At 46.0% G+C, this 14,351-nt stretch overlaps 1 protein-coding gene across 1 annotated transcript; it reads left to right on the top strand.

Moving 5' to 3' along the window:
• The first annotated feature begins 12,304 nt into the window (after positions 1 to 12,304).
• LOC139389537 (basic proline-rich protein-like) lies at positions 12,305 to 13,814 on the top strand. The gene is made up of 3 exons (XM_071136355.1): positions 12,305 to 12,488; positions 13,048 to 13,266; positions 13,309 to 13,814. Exons 1-3 carry the CDS (start codon positions 12,305 to 12,307, stop codon positions 13,812 to 13,814), a joined length of 909 nt encoding a protein of 302 aa, XP_070992456.1.
• The last annotated feature ends 537 nt before the right edge of the window (positions 13,815 to 14,351 follow it).

The raw sequence follows: 14,351 nt of genomic DNA, 5'->3' as shown, positions 1-14,351 counted from the left end.
CCACCCCAACTCACGCCCTGACCAAACCAAAATAGAGACATAAAAAGGATCTCTAAGATCAGGGCGTGACAACTTTGCCTTTATTTTGGTTTTGTTGTTTGTCAATTAGGGTGTACAGGGTGAATACGTGGTCTGTCGTACGGTAATTTGGTAAAAAGCCAATTTGACATTTGCTCAGTACGTTGTTTTCACTGAGGAAATGTAAGAGTCTGCTGTTAATAATAATGCAGAGGATTTTACCAAGGTTGCTGTTGACTCATATCCCACAGGAGTTATTGGGTTCAAATTTGTCTCCACTTTTGTGGATTGGGTGATCAGTCCTTGATTCCAAATATTGGGGAAGATGCCAGAGCTGAGGATGATGTTAAAGAATTGATATATAGCCCATTTAAATGTGTGGTTTGTATATTTGATCATTTAATTTAGGACACCATCAACACCACAGGCCTTTGGGTTGGAGGGCTTGTATTTTGTCCTGTAGTTCATTCAATGTAATTGGAGAATCCAGTGGGTTCTGGTAGTCTTTAATAGTTGATTCTAAGATTTGTATTTGATCATGTATATGTTTTCGCTGTATGTTCTTTGTTATAGGGCCAAAAAGATTGGAGAAGTGGTTCATTCATACATCTCAGTTTTGAATAGATAACTCCATGTTGTTGTTTGTTTAATCTTTTCCAATATTCCCAGAAGTGCTTAGATTCTATGGATTCTTCAATTACATTGATCTGATTTCTTCTTTTTTCTTAGTGTATTTCTGTATTGTTTTAATGATTCACCATAGTGAAGGCATAGGCTCAGGTTTTCTGGGTCTCTTTGTTATTGGTTGGACAGGTTTCTCAATGTCTTTCTTAGGTTTTCTGGGTCTCTTTGTTATTGGTTGGACAGGTTTCTCAATGTCTTTCTCAGGTTTTCATATTTTTCATCAAACCATTTGTCATTGTTGTTAATTTCTTCAGTTTTCTGTTTGACATTTTTTTTATTTCTCTCTATCTCTCTCTCTCTCTCTCTCTCTCTCTCTCTCTCTCTCTCTCTCTCTCTCTCTCTCTCTCTCTCTCTCTCTCTCTCTCTCTCTCTCTCTCTCTCTCTCTCTCTCTCTCTCTCTCTCTCTCTCTCTCTCTCTCTCTCTCTCATGGAAACTGTGTGTGTCATTTCCTTTCTTTTTCTTCCAATCCCCCTTTCTCCCTTCTAACCTCACCCCCTGTGTTGGGTCAATATACAGTGAACCTGAGGTGACATGGAGATGGAGGAATGCAATCTCCTCTCTGCTCTTCTCCCTGGGGGTTTAGCTTATAGTTCATCTGTCTGCCTACCTTGGCCCAGGGCAGTCTGTACGAGCCACACTCATCTCTGTGTCGCTACACAGCGTTAGTAACTCAGCCCATGCTCCCTTTGTCTTAATGAATCACACTCATCTCGGAGGTTCTGTTCCAAAATCTACCCTACTGAAGCATATCAACGCCTGTAGAATGAAACAGAGAATTGGGCATCAATTGTAAGTGATTTGCTAGTGTAGTGTGGCTATTGGAATGTAGCCTGTGCCTCTACAGCCTTGGTAACCATCTGCTGACTCAGCGGCTTGGTGGCTGACTCAGACCGCAGACGTGCATACACACAGCTGACTCAGAGGGTCGGTGACTGACTCAGAGGGTCGGTGACTGACTCAGAGCCCAGACATGCATACACACAGCTGACTCAGAGGGTCGGTGACTGACTCAGAGGGTCGGTGACTGACTCAGAGCCCAGACATGCATACACACAGCTGACGCAGACCCCAGACATGCATACACACAGCTGACTCAGAGGGTCGGTGACTGACTCAGAGGGTCGGTGACTGACTCAGAGCCCAGACATGCATACACACAGCTGACTCAGAGGGTCGGTGACTGACTCAGAGCCCAGACATGCATACACACAGCTGACTCAGAGCCCAGACATGCATACACACAGCTGACTCAGAGGGTCGGTGACTGACTCAGAGGGTCGGTGACTGACTCAGAGCCCAGACATGCATACACACAGCTGACGCAGACCCCAGACATACATACACACAGCTGACTCAGAGGGTCGGTGACTGACTCAGAGCCCAGACATGCATACACACAGCTGACTCAGACCCCAGACATGCATACACACAGCTGACTCAGACCCCAGACATGCATACACACAGCTGACTCAGAGGGTCATTATAGATGCGGAATGATTCAGAGTCAGAAAAGGGGGGTTTAATAGTCACATGTACAGGGTTGCTCCAACATGCAGGACTAGTGAAATAAAATTATGACAATGGTAATAAATACAATAGAAAAATAAATAGCTCTATATAATAATAACACATGTGGCAGTGATGAATAAATGCATGATCATTGGGGTGGAGGCAGAGTAAAGATTGTTGAGGTGGTGGAATGACCACAGGGGGAGCAACAGCATCATCATTGAGGGGTTGGGGTGGAATGACCACAGGAGGAGCAGCAACATCATCATCAAGGGGTTGGGGTGGAATGACCACAGGGGGAGCAACAGCATGATCATCGAGGGGTTGGAATGACCACAGGGGGAGCAACAGCATGATCATCGAGGGGTTGGAATGACCACAGGAGGAGCAACAGCATCATCATCAAGGGGTTGGGGTGGAATGACCACAGGAGGAGCAGCAACATCATCATCAAGGAGTTGGGGTGGAATGACCACAGGGGGAGCAGCAACATCATCATCGAGGGGTTGGAATGACCACAGGGGGAGCAACAGCATGATCATCGAGGGGGTGGGGTGGAATGACCACAGGAGGAGCAGCAGCATGATCATCGAGGGGTTGGGGTGGAATGACCACAAGGGGAGCAACAGCATCATCATCGAGGGGTTGGGGTGGAATGACCACAGGAGGAGCAGCAGCATGATCAGAGGGGTTGGGGTGGAATGACCACAGGGGGAGCAACAGCATGATCATCGAGGGGTTGGAATGACCACAGGAGGAGCAACAGCATGATCATCGAGGGGTTGGAATGACCACAGGGGGAGCAACAGCATCATCATCGAGGGGTTGGAATGACCACAGGAGGAGCAGCAACATCATCATCAAGGGGTTGGGGTGGAATGACCACAGGAGGAGCAGCAGCATGATCATCAAGGAGGAAGAATGCCCATAGGAGGAGTAGAAGCCTGCTTCCTATCCACCCCAAAATACAGAAACACGCGGGTTGGAATGTATACAATCCGTCTGGATGTCGGAAGAAAGCCAAGTCTCAGAAAAACAGAGTATGTTGCAGGATCTGATGTCCCTCTGGAAGGAGATCTCTCTCTGTGATCATCACGTTTGTTAATTAATCATTTAACATTGGAGAGTAGTACGCTCGGTAATTGAGGACAGGTTGCCAGGCATCTTAATTACATTTACTGTACGTTTTAGTCATTTTTTTATCTTTATTTAACTAGGCAAGTCAGTTAAGAACAAATTCTTATTTTCAATGACAGCCTAGCAACAGTGGGTTAACTGCCTTGTTCAGGGGCAGAACAACAGATTTTACCTTGTCAGCTCAGGGATTCGATCTTGCAACCTTTCGGTTACAAGTCCAACGCTAGAGCAGGACTGCCCTGCTCTGGGCTGACTGGGGTCAAGAGGTCACAGTGTTGATGAGCCAATCCCTGATGAGTGTGTTAGTCATAATGTTGTGTGACTCTGTCCTGACCTCTGCCTTACCATTATGCAGCTACACAACATGATCGCCATCCTAATACTAGGGCCTAGTCTATCTGTCTGCCATATTGTAGAGCTCAGGAGTGAGTCAGTTTATCATGCTCAGGGGATAAACATCCTGACATCACAGAGTCATCCATCACCTGTAGCCCATCTCCAAATGTACAAGTTCATTTCCTCCGTTATTCTCAGACGCTGTGCGACAATGTATCCTAGCTGAGAAACCGTTGGAAAAAACCAGACCTTTCAATTATTATCTGTGTTCTGATGAATCCTATTCTAAGATACTTTAATCTGCCTCACATCCTCCTTTGCTCCCTTTCTTTACCTCCTGTCCTCCCTCCCTATTTCTACCCCTCACTCCCAGGACTGCCCAGATAAATGCCTGCCTAGATAATGAAAATAATGGCTCCCCTTCTGACCAAGGCCACCTCACCTCATATTCATTTGAGCAAAGTCGGGGGAGAAGACAAGAGAGTGAGTGAATGATAGGGAGGAGAGAGAGTGAGGGAGATGGGGAGGAGAGATAGAGTGAGAGAGATGGGGAGGAGAGATAGAGATAGAGTGAGAGAGAGATTGGGAGGAGAGAGAGAGATGGGAGGAAAGAGGGAGGAAAGAGAGAGAGATAGATGGGGAGGAGAGAGAGAGATGGCCATATTGTGTTTCATGTTTGGAGACATCAGTGTAATGAATGTGGTCGTAAGGGCTTGAGGCGTGAAGGTGTCATTGTGACTGACTACTGCCTGACTGCAGCTGACAGTATGGCGGAGAGAGAGAGTGAAAGGATAGCCGGTTTCACCTTATTCTCTGCCTCAACGGCTCTTCTTACTGTCGATTTAGTCTATATCTGTTCTCTGTAGTATTTTTGCTGCTGATTTTTCACCTTTTGTCTGCTTATTTTATTATCATGAAAACCATACAAACAATTGTACTCTGTTTAAAAGAACAGCACTAGCTTTATCTAACTGAAGGTGTCTCATAAAACTGCCATTGTCAGGGATCTCTTTCTCTGAGGTGCAATCATTGTTTGTGTGTAAATACATCACTATGTTGTCAGCTATGCCCACACAGGTAACCCAAAGGACTTTTTCTGAGGAAAAAAACTGACACCTTTTCCAAATGTCAAACCCTAATTCAGCTGTCATATCAAAGGAATTTGTTTTGAGAAGAAATGTGAAAAGATGAATCAGGCAATCGTTAGACACTCAAATGTTAACTATTCATCATGTTGCTGCCAATTTGCTTCTGGTGGGCTAGGGTTGTTATGGTAACGACTAACAAGGAGGGGAATAAGAGTACATTTGACAGAAAGAGTACAGAAAGATGAGTGATTTTTGCCATGAAACAGATGGATGAAGAGAGACAGACAAGATCTCTGTGCTGAGATTCCTAGATTTACAAGTATTTTGATCTTTCTCATGTGTTTTTCATTATGTAAAGTGATCTCATGAAGACACCTCCATTTTTCCCATCGTATTAAATGGAATACAAACTACACAACTGATCTAACTCTTACACTGAACTTTATATGTTAACATTTTTTAAACAAATACAGGCAGCTCCCGAAGCACATAAATAACATCAGCTTGTCCTACTGCCCTTCTGCACAGATAAGATACTGAATATTGTGCTGTCTAGTACTCTGAAACAGCATATTTGAGCTGTCTGTGATATAAATTATAGTATCAAACTATAACGCTGATCTGCAATACAGTAAGAGTACAGCCTCAGGGACCTGAAGGGAGGTCAGGGAGCGGTGGACGGGGGTGAAAGGTCGAGCTGACTGGGCCTTCTTCCTCACTGGGTCGATATCAGAGTCTGAATGTGAACCGGGAGGACGAGGTTCGGAGCGCTGCCCCTCCTCTCTCCTCCTCTGTTTCCTTTGCTGCGCCTCCTCTCTCCTCCTCTGTTTCCTTTGCTGTGCCTCCTCCTGCTCCCACTTCTGGAGGTGGTGGAAGTAGCCCCGACCGCTGGGGGATAGAGGTACAACACACACACACACACACGCACACACACACACACACACACACACACACACACACACACACACACACACACACACGCACACACACGCACACACACGCACGCGCACACGCACACACACACACACGCACACACGCACTGAAGTGTCACAGCCATAGTATGGCCTCCATCATTCTTTAATGGAAGAAGTTTGGAACCACCAAGATCCTTCCTAGAGCTGGCTGCCTGGCCAAACTGAGCAATCGGGGGAAAAGGGCCTTGGTGGTCACTCTGACAGAGCTCTGCAGTTCCTCTGCGGAGATTGGAGAACCTACAAGAAGGACTGGGAGACTAGTCAGAATCGAGGGAAAGTACAGACAGATCCTTGATGAAAACCTGCTCCAGAGCGCTCAGGACCTCAGACTGGGGCGAAGGTTCACCTTCCAACAGGACAACAACCCTAAGCATACAGCCAAGACAACGCAGGAGTGGCTTTGGGACAAGTCTCTGAATGTGTGGCCCAGCCAGAGGCCAAACTTGAAACTCCCTAGAAATAGCATTTAACCATGTGAGTATTAACAAAATGTCCCCAGTTGATAAAATGTTTGTTTGTTTACTATTCTTGTGGGGACTTCTGGGGCCGGAATCACAAAACATTACTTACAAAAAAACTTAAGAAGCTGCTTAAGGCAAAAAATAAGAAGTTCATAAGATAGTTTGTAAATGCAATTCCTCAAAATGTTCTTAGGAATCCGTAGTTTTCTTAGGAACTTCGTAAATATCTTTCTTAAAAACCTCATGATCCTACTTGAGATGCAGACGTCTCAACTAGGCACCTGGAAATGCAAATGCGCTACGCTAAATGCTAAATGTACTCGTTAAAACTCAAACGTTCATTAAAATACACATGCAGGGTATTGAATTAAAGCTACACTCGTTGTGAATCTTGCCAACAAGTCAGATTTTTAAAATGCTTTTCGGCAAAAGCATGAGAAGCTATTATCTGATAGCATGCAACACCCCAATATACCTGAAGGGGACGTAAACAAAATAATTAGCGTAGCCGGTGCTACACAAAAACGCAGAAATAAAATATAAAACATTCATTACCTTTGATGATATTCTTTGTTGGCACTCCTATATGTTCCATAAACATCACAATTGGGTCTTTTTCCCGATTAAATCCGTCCATGTATGCCCAAAATATCCATTTGTCTGGTTGTCTGGTTCAGGAAAAAAGCTCTCTTCCAACACGCAACGTCATTTTTTAAAATGATATAAGTTGCCTATATTCTTTGACAAAACACTTCAACCTACTTTTGTAACCCAACTTTAGGTATTTGTAAACGTTAATAAGCGATCAAATTGATCACTGGGCGATCTGTATTCAATAGCAGCTACTCAAGAAAACAATGTCCATTTTTCTCTCTTCCAAAATCGATTGTTGTAGGCTGGATGGAATGATCTATTGGTCATGTCTCAAAGGATTTTTGTCAATGAAAATGACGCGACATCGTGTGGAAGCTGTAGGAATTGCATATTTAATTTGGTGTCCTTTAAACATGCAAGTGGCGCATTGATATTATTTTCAGCTTTCAGTGACCAGTTTTTCTTGCGCTTTTCGATGAAACACACGCTCTGTTATAGTCACAGCCGTGATTTCAGAGTGTTTTCTATCCACACATACTAATCATATGCATATACTATATTCCTGGCATGAGTAGCAGGACGCTGAAATGTTGCGCGATTTTTAACAGAATGTTCGAAAAAGGAGGGGGTAGACTGAAGAGGTTCCTCTCTGGGATATGTGGGACGCTAGTGTCCCACCTGGCCAAAAGCCAGGGAAAACGCAGAGCGCCAAATTCAAATAAATTACCAAAAAAATCAAACGTTCATGAAATCACACATGTAAGATACCAAATTAAAGCTACACTTGTTGTGAATCACACATGTAAGATACCAAATTAAAGCTACACTTGTTGTGAATCACACATGTAAGATACCAAATTAAAGCTACACTTGTTGTGAATCCAGCCAACATGTCAGATTTCAAAACGGCTTTTCGGCGAAAGCAAACAATGCTATTATCTGAGAATAGCACCTCCGTAAACAAAGAGAGAAAAGCATATTTCAACCCTGCAGGCAAACAGAATACAAAAAACGCGGAAAAAAATACATCATTTATGCATTACCTTTGACGAGCTTCTTTTGTTGGCACTCCAATATGTCCCATAAACTTCACAAATGGTCCTTTTGTTTGATTAATTCCGTCCATATATATCCACAATGTCCATTTATCTGGTGCATTTGATCCAGAAAAACACCGGTTCCAACTTGCGCAAAGTGACTACAAAATATCTCAAAAGTTACCTGTAAATTTTGCCAAAACATTTCAAACTACTTTTGTAATACAACTTTAGGTATTTTTTTTACGTAAATAATCGATCAAATTGAAGACGGGATGATCTGTGTTCAACAGTACACTTCAAGTTTCCCTCGTTCAAGATGGCCGTACTTCTTCATTACACAAAGGAAAAACCTCCACCAATTTCTAAAGACTGTTAACATCCAGTGGAAGCGATAGGAACTGCAAGAAGGCCCCTTAGAAATCTGGACTCCCAATGAAAAACCATTGAAAAGAGAGTGACCTAAAAAAAAACTCTGAATGTGTCACGCCCTGGTCTAAGTATTTTGTGTTTTTCTTCATGTATTGGGTCAGGCCAGGGTGTGGCATGGGGTTTTTGTATTGTGGTGAATTTTGTCTTGGGGTGTTGATGTGTATGTATTGGGATTGTAGCTAGTGGGGTTATCTAGCAAAGTCTATGGCTGTCTGGAGTGGTTCTCAATCAGAGGCAGGTGTTTATCGTTGTCTCTGATTGGGAACCATATTTAGGCAGCCATATTCTTTGAGTTTGTCGTGGGTGATTGTCCTTAGTGTCCTTGTTCCTGTCTATGCGTTAGTTTACACAAGTATAGGCTGTTTCGGTTTTCGTTACGTTTATTGTTTTTGTAGTGTTTGTGTTTAGTGTGTTCTTTTCATTAAACATGAATCGCAATCGACACGCTGCATTTTGGTCCGACTCTCCTTCTCACCTAGAAAACCGTTACAGAATGGTTTGTCCTCGGGGTTTCGCCTGCTAAATAAGTTTTGTTATAGTCACAGACATGATTCAAACAGTTTTAGAAACGTCAGAGTGTTTTCTATCCAAATATACTAATAATATGCATATCTTATCTTCTGGGGATGAGTAGCAGGCAGTTGAATTTGGGAATGCATTTCATCCGGACGTGAAAATACTGTTAAACAAAGTTGCTATTCCTCAGTAAAATTTGTGGAAATGTTCTTAAGGTTGTTCCTTAGTTTCTTCCTAAGAAAAACGTTAAGAAGAAATGGGATTCTTTAAAAAAGTGCTTTAGGATTAGTTCTTGGAAATGTACTTAACTTAGCTAAACCCTTCTTGCACCACAGGCACAGTTGGCTACCGGATATTTAAATACAGCAAGAAAATCTAGTCATTAACAATATATTACAATATTCTAGAAGTGTTATAGCTAGCGTTATCTAGTCAATTTGCAAACAAGAACTTCACTAACCTAGCTAACGTTAACATCGTTCGCTATGTTGTTGGCTATAATGTCGGGACGCATTGGCTAGCTAAGGAAGCTACCTAACGTTAATTAACGTCGTTAGCTATTTCGGCTATAATGTCTTTACACGTTAGCTAACGTAGATAACTAACTTACCGGTTGCGCAGTCCCTCTACCACCATCTCGATCAAGGACGACACCTTCTCCTCCAGCTGGTCCACATGAATGGTCTCTCAGATCCCTTCCTAGCAGCCGACTTGATGTCGGACCACTTCTTTTATACGGCGTCACTGTCCTTTGCCATACCCCCGACGACAGAGAAAGACTCGGCCACTCCTGCACATGCTTTCTTTTTGGTCTCTGCAGTGACCCCGCAGTTAACAAGTCTCTCCAACAACAATATTTTCCTGGCTGCTATTTCCTCCACCATCACTTCAAGCTCTTGTTTGCTGAAGTTTTTATTGCACTTTCCTTGTTTATCCATTTTGATTTTGATGTACAGTAGCTAATGTTAGTCTGGCTATAATGTGTGAATAATAACGTTTATTTTGTGTGTGTATAAAGGGTTCGCGAGCCAACTAAAACATTTTTATTCTCGAGACATAAAGCAAAAAAATAAATGTAATGAAATGTAAATATCAACACTTTATTATAGTGTCCTATCATCCCTGTCACATAGGCTTATTTATTAGTTTCAAGCATGTCTAATGTCTATGGCACATAAGAAGATATTTACAAAGTTCTTAACTTTCTTCTTAAGTCTACACTTAAGGAAAAAATGTCAGTTAAAAAGAAATGTATTCTTAAGAAGGTTATGTGAATCCGGCCCCTGGTCCCCACAAGAACAGTTAAACACGTCCACACATGCACGCACGCACGCACGCACACACACACACACAAACACACGCACACAAAATGTATCTCTTGGAGGTCATCAGTGTTTCAAATCAAATCAAAGTGTATTTGTCACGTGCGCCGAATACAACAGGTGTAAACCTTACAGTGAAATGCTTACTTACAGGCTCTAACCAAAAAGGTATGTGTGTGTGTGTGTAGGTAAGTAAAGAAATAAAACAACAGTTAAAATACATTTGAAAATAACAGTAGCAAGGCTGTATACAGACACCGGTTAGTCAGGCTTATTGAGGTAGTATGTACATGGTATATGATGAACAGAGAGTAGCAGTAGTGTAAAAAGAGGGGTTGGCGGGTGGTGGGACACAATGCAGATCTTAAATGTTCATTTGCTCTGTTTCAGGCTAAATCTTGTTTATTGCCAGATTGTTGCTTTGCCTTTCTCAAACCTTCATTCTATCAGCATATGTAGTGTGTGTGTGTCATAGGAGGTTGGTGACACCTTCATTTGGGAGGACGGGCTAGTGGGAATGGCTGGAGCGGAATAAGTTGGAATGATATCAATACATCACACACATGGTTTCCATGGTTTCTATGTGTTTGATGCCATAGCATTAGCTCCGTTCCATCCATTATGATTAGCCGTCCTCCCCTCAGCAGCCTCCACTGTGTGTGAAAATAACACTGAAGCTCCTCTCGGTTATCCACACAGAGTGAAAACAGCCACTATTCATTCAGGCAATTTCTCTTTTTCAGTAAACGCTGAAACGGCAACCTTTCCATTCCCCAAACACCTGGATGAATTATTCAATAATCTGGGTTTTATCAGAAGCTGTCAGAAATGTCAGCCATTTTAGGGACGCCTTTGGATGTCCTGGGAGGGTATTGTCTGTCTACATGCCCCGTGGTGAGGTTCGGGGTGGTTGTATCCACACACACACACACACACACACACACACACACACACACACACACACACACACACACACACACACACACACACACACACAAACACCAAATGCCAGGTCTCTGCTGCCCGCAGAACACAGAGATGAGAGAACGTGCCTGCCCCACAGTGGACAAACTGTTGCATTTCAATACTACACTGAAAAAATATATCCTGAACAAAAATGTAAACGTAACCTATATATGACACAAGCCGACCAGACAAGCTAAATGCCTTTTATGCTCGCTTCGAGGCAAGCAACACTAAAGCATGCATGAGACCACCAACTGTTCCGGAACTGCTGTGTAATCACGCTATTCGTAGCTGATGTGAGCAAGACCAGATGGATTACTACGACGGTGTACTCAGAGCATGCGCTGACCAACTGGCAAGTGTCTTCACTGACATTTTCGACCCCTCCCTGACTGAGCCTGTAATACTTACATATTTCAAGCAGACCACAATAGTCCCTGTGCCCAAAAAAGCGATGGTAACCTGCCTAAATGACTACCGACCCATAGCGGTCATGTCTGTAGCCATGAAGTGCTTTGAAAGGCTGGTCATGGCTCACATCAACACCATCATCCCAGAAACCCTAGACCCACTTCAATTCGCATACCGCCCGAACAGATGACAAAATCTCAATCACAATCCACACTTCTCTTTCCCACCTGGACAAAAGGAACACCTACGTGAGAATGCTGTTCATTGATTACAGCTCAGCGTTCAACACAAATAGTGCCCACAAAGCTCATCACTAAGCTAAGGACCCTGGGACTAAACGCCTCCCTCTGCAACTGGATCCTAACTTCCTGACGGGCCGCCACGCTGATCCTCAACATGGGGGCCCCTCAGGGGTGCCTGCTTAGTCCCCTCTTGTATTCCCTGTTCACCCACAACTGTGTGGCCAAGCACGACTCCAACCCCATCATTAAGTTTGCTGATGACACAACAGTGTAAGGCCGGATCACCAACAACAATGAGACAGTCTATAGGGAGGAGGTCAGAGACCTGGCAGTTTGGTGCCAGGACAACAACCTCTCCCTCAACATGAGCAAGACAAAGGTGCTGTGGACTACAGGAAAAGGAGGGCCAAACAAGCCCCCATTCACATCGAAGGGAGTATAGTGGAGTGGATAGAGAGTTTTAAGATCCTTGGTGTCCACATCACCAGCTAACTATCATGGTCCAAACACAGAAAGACAGTTGTGAAGTGGGCACAACAATACCTTTTCCCCCTCAGGAGACTAAAAATATTTGGCATGGGTTCCCAGATCCTCAAAAGGTTGTACAGCTGCACCATCGAGAGCATCCTGACCGGTTGCATCACCGCCTGGTACGTCAACTGCCCGGCATCCAACCGTAAGGCACTACAGAGGGTAGTGCGTACAGCTCAGTACATCACTGCGACCAAGCTTCCTGCCTACCAGGACCTATATGCTAGGCGTCAGAGGAAGGCCGAAAAAAATTTCAGAGACTCCAGCAAGTAACCATTTCGGGTGCATTCGTAAATTCAGTCTGGCCATCTACTCCGAATTCAGAGCACTCTCGTCTGAGTGTGCCAGAGAACGCAGAATAACTGATGAATTTATGAACGCTCAGCACCCGTTGAATATGGCCGGTGTCAGTAAACGTCAGTAAACTCATCGCCCAGAGCATCCGGTGTGCGCTCTGAACGAGAAACACTCTGAATTCGGAACGGACAATCTGACAGCACAGTTTCAGTTGCAATCACCAACGCTCTGGATAACATAAAACTCTAACCAGCTCTGTCAGGGCGAGTAATTTTCTGTGAGCTGTTCTCTCTCACTTACATGTCTGGAAGTAGCTAGCAAGTTAGCTTGGGTGATTGACTGCTGTTGTTAGTGCATTCATTCTGATCCACCCACCGGGGAGCCAGGTCCACCCATCGGGGAGCCAGGTCCACCCACCGGGGAGCCAGGTCCACCCACCGGGGAGCCAGGTCCACCCACCGGGGAGCCAGGCCCACCCACCGGGGAGCCAGGCCCACCCACCGGGGAGCCAGGCCCACCCACCGGGGAGCCAGGCCCACCCACCGGGGAGCCACCCACCGGGGAGCCAGGTCCACCCACCGGGGAGCCAGGTCCACCGACCGGGGAGCCAGGCCCACCCACCGGGGAGCCAGGCCCACCCACCGGGGAGCCACCCACCGGGGAGCCAGGCCCACCCACCGGGGAGCCAGGCCCACCCACCGGGGAGCCAGGTCCACACACCGGGGAGCCAGGTCCACCCACCGGGGAGCCAGGTCCACCCACCGGGGAGCCAGGCCCACCCACCGGGGAGCCAGGCCCACCCACCGGGAAGCCACCCACCGGGGAGCCAGGTCCACCCACCGGGGAGCCAGGTCCACCGACCGGGGAGCCAGGCCCACCCACCGGGGAGCCAGGCCCACCCACCGGGGAGCCACCCACCGGGGAGCCAGGCCCACCCACCGGGGAGCCACCCACCGGGGAGCCAGGCCCACCCACCGGGGAGCCGGGCCCACCCACCGGGGAGCCGGGCCCACCCACCGGGGAGCCGGGTCCACCCACCGGGGAGCCGGGTCCACACACCGGGGAGCCGGGTCCACCCACCGGGGAGCCGGGTCCACCCACCGGGGAGCCGGGCCCACCCACCGGGGAGCCGGGCCCACCCACCGGGGAGCCGGGTCCACCCACCGGGGAGCCGGGTCCACCCACCGGGGAGCCGGGTCCACCCACCGGGGAGCCGGGTCCACCGACCGGGGAGCCAGGCCCAGACAATCAGAATTAGTTTTTCCCCACGAAAGGGCTTTATTACAGACAGATATACACACTTTTAGAGTTGGGATCAATTCCATTTAAAGTCCTGCCAGTTGAATTGGACATGGGCTTTCTCCATAGGACTGCAATTCAATCCCTTAACTAACTGTAATGTAGGTGGAATTTACCCCAACTCTGCAATTACCAGTAAGGACGGATTTTGTTCAGGGCTGTTCCCTGAACAGGTTGTGCCTGAAGAGTGCATTAAGTGGATCTTTTCACATTTCTCCCTTTCACATGTATAACCATTTCACATGGGCCTTTTCTCTGGAGACACAAAGGCTCACTGATCACTGTATCACTCCTCCTTACCTAGCGACACCATGGCACTAGATGCCGTTGGTTGCCTGGCAACAGGCTAACTTCCACCCAAGCACTCTTCTGGTCTGACCTGTTGAAGAAATCACCTCAGCGTCCTCAACAGTCAAGGAGGAATAACGATGCTCATTTACCAACCGAATACTGTGAATTATTTAAATAACTACACCAAGACATTTTCATCAGACAT

The sequence above is a fragment of the Oncorhynchus clarkii genome, chromosome 30 (genome assembly GCF_045791955.1).
Source record: "Oncorhynchus clarkii lewisi isolate Uvic-CL-2024 chromosome 30, UVic_Ocla_1.0, whole genome shotgun sequence".
Classification (NCBI taxonomy): Eukaryota; Metazoa; Chordata; class Actinopteri; order Salmoniformes; family Salmonidae; genus Oncorhynchus; species Oncorhynchus clarkii.
This window is presented reverse-complemented; position numbering and strand designations above follow the sequence as displayed.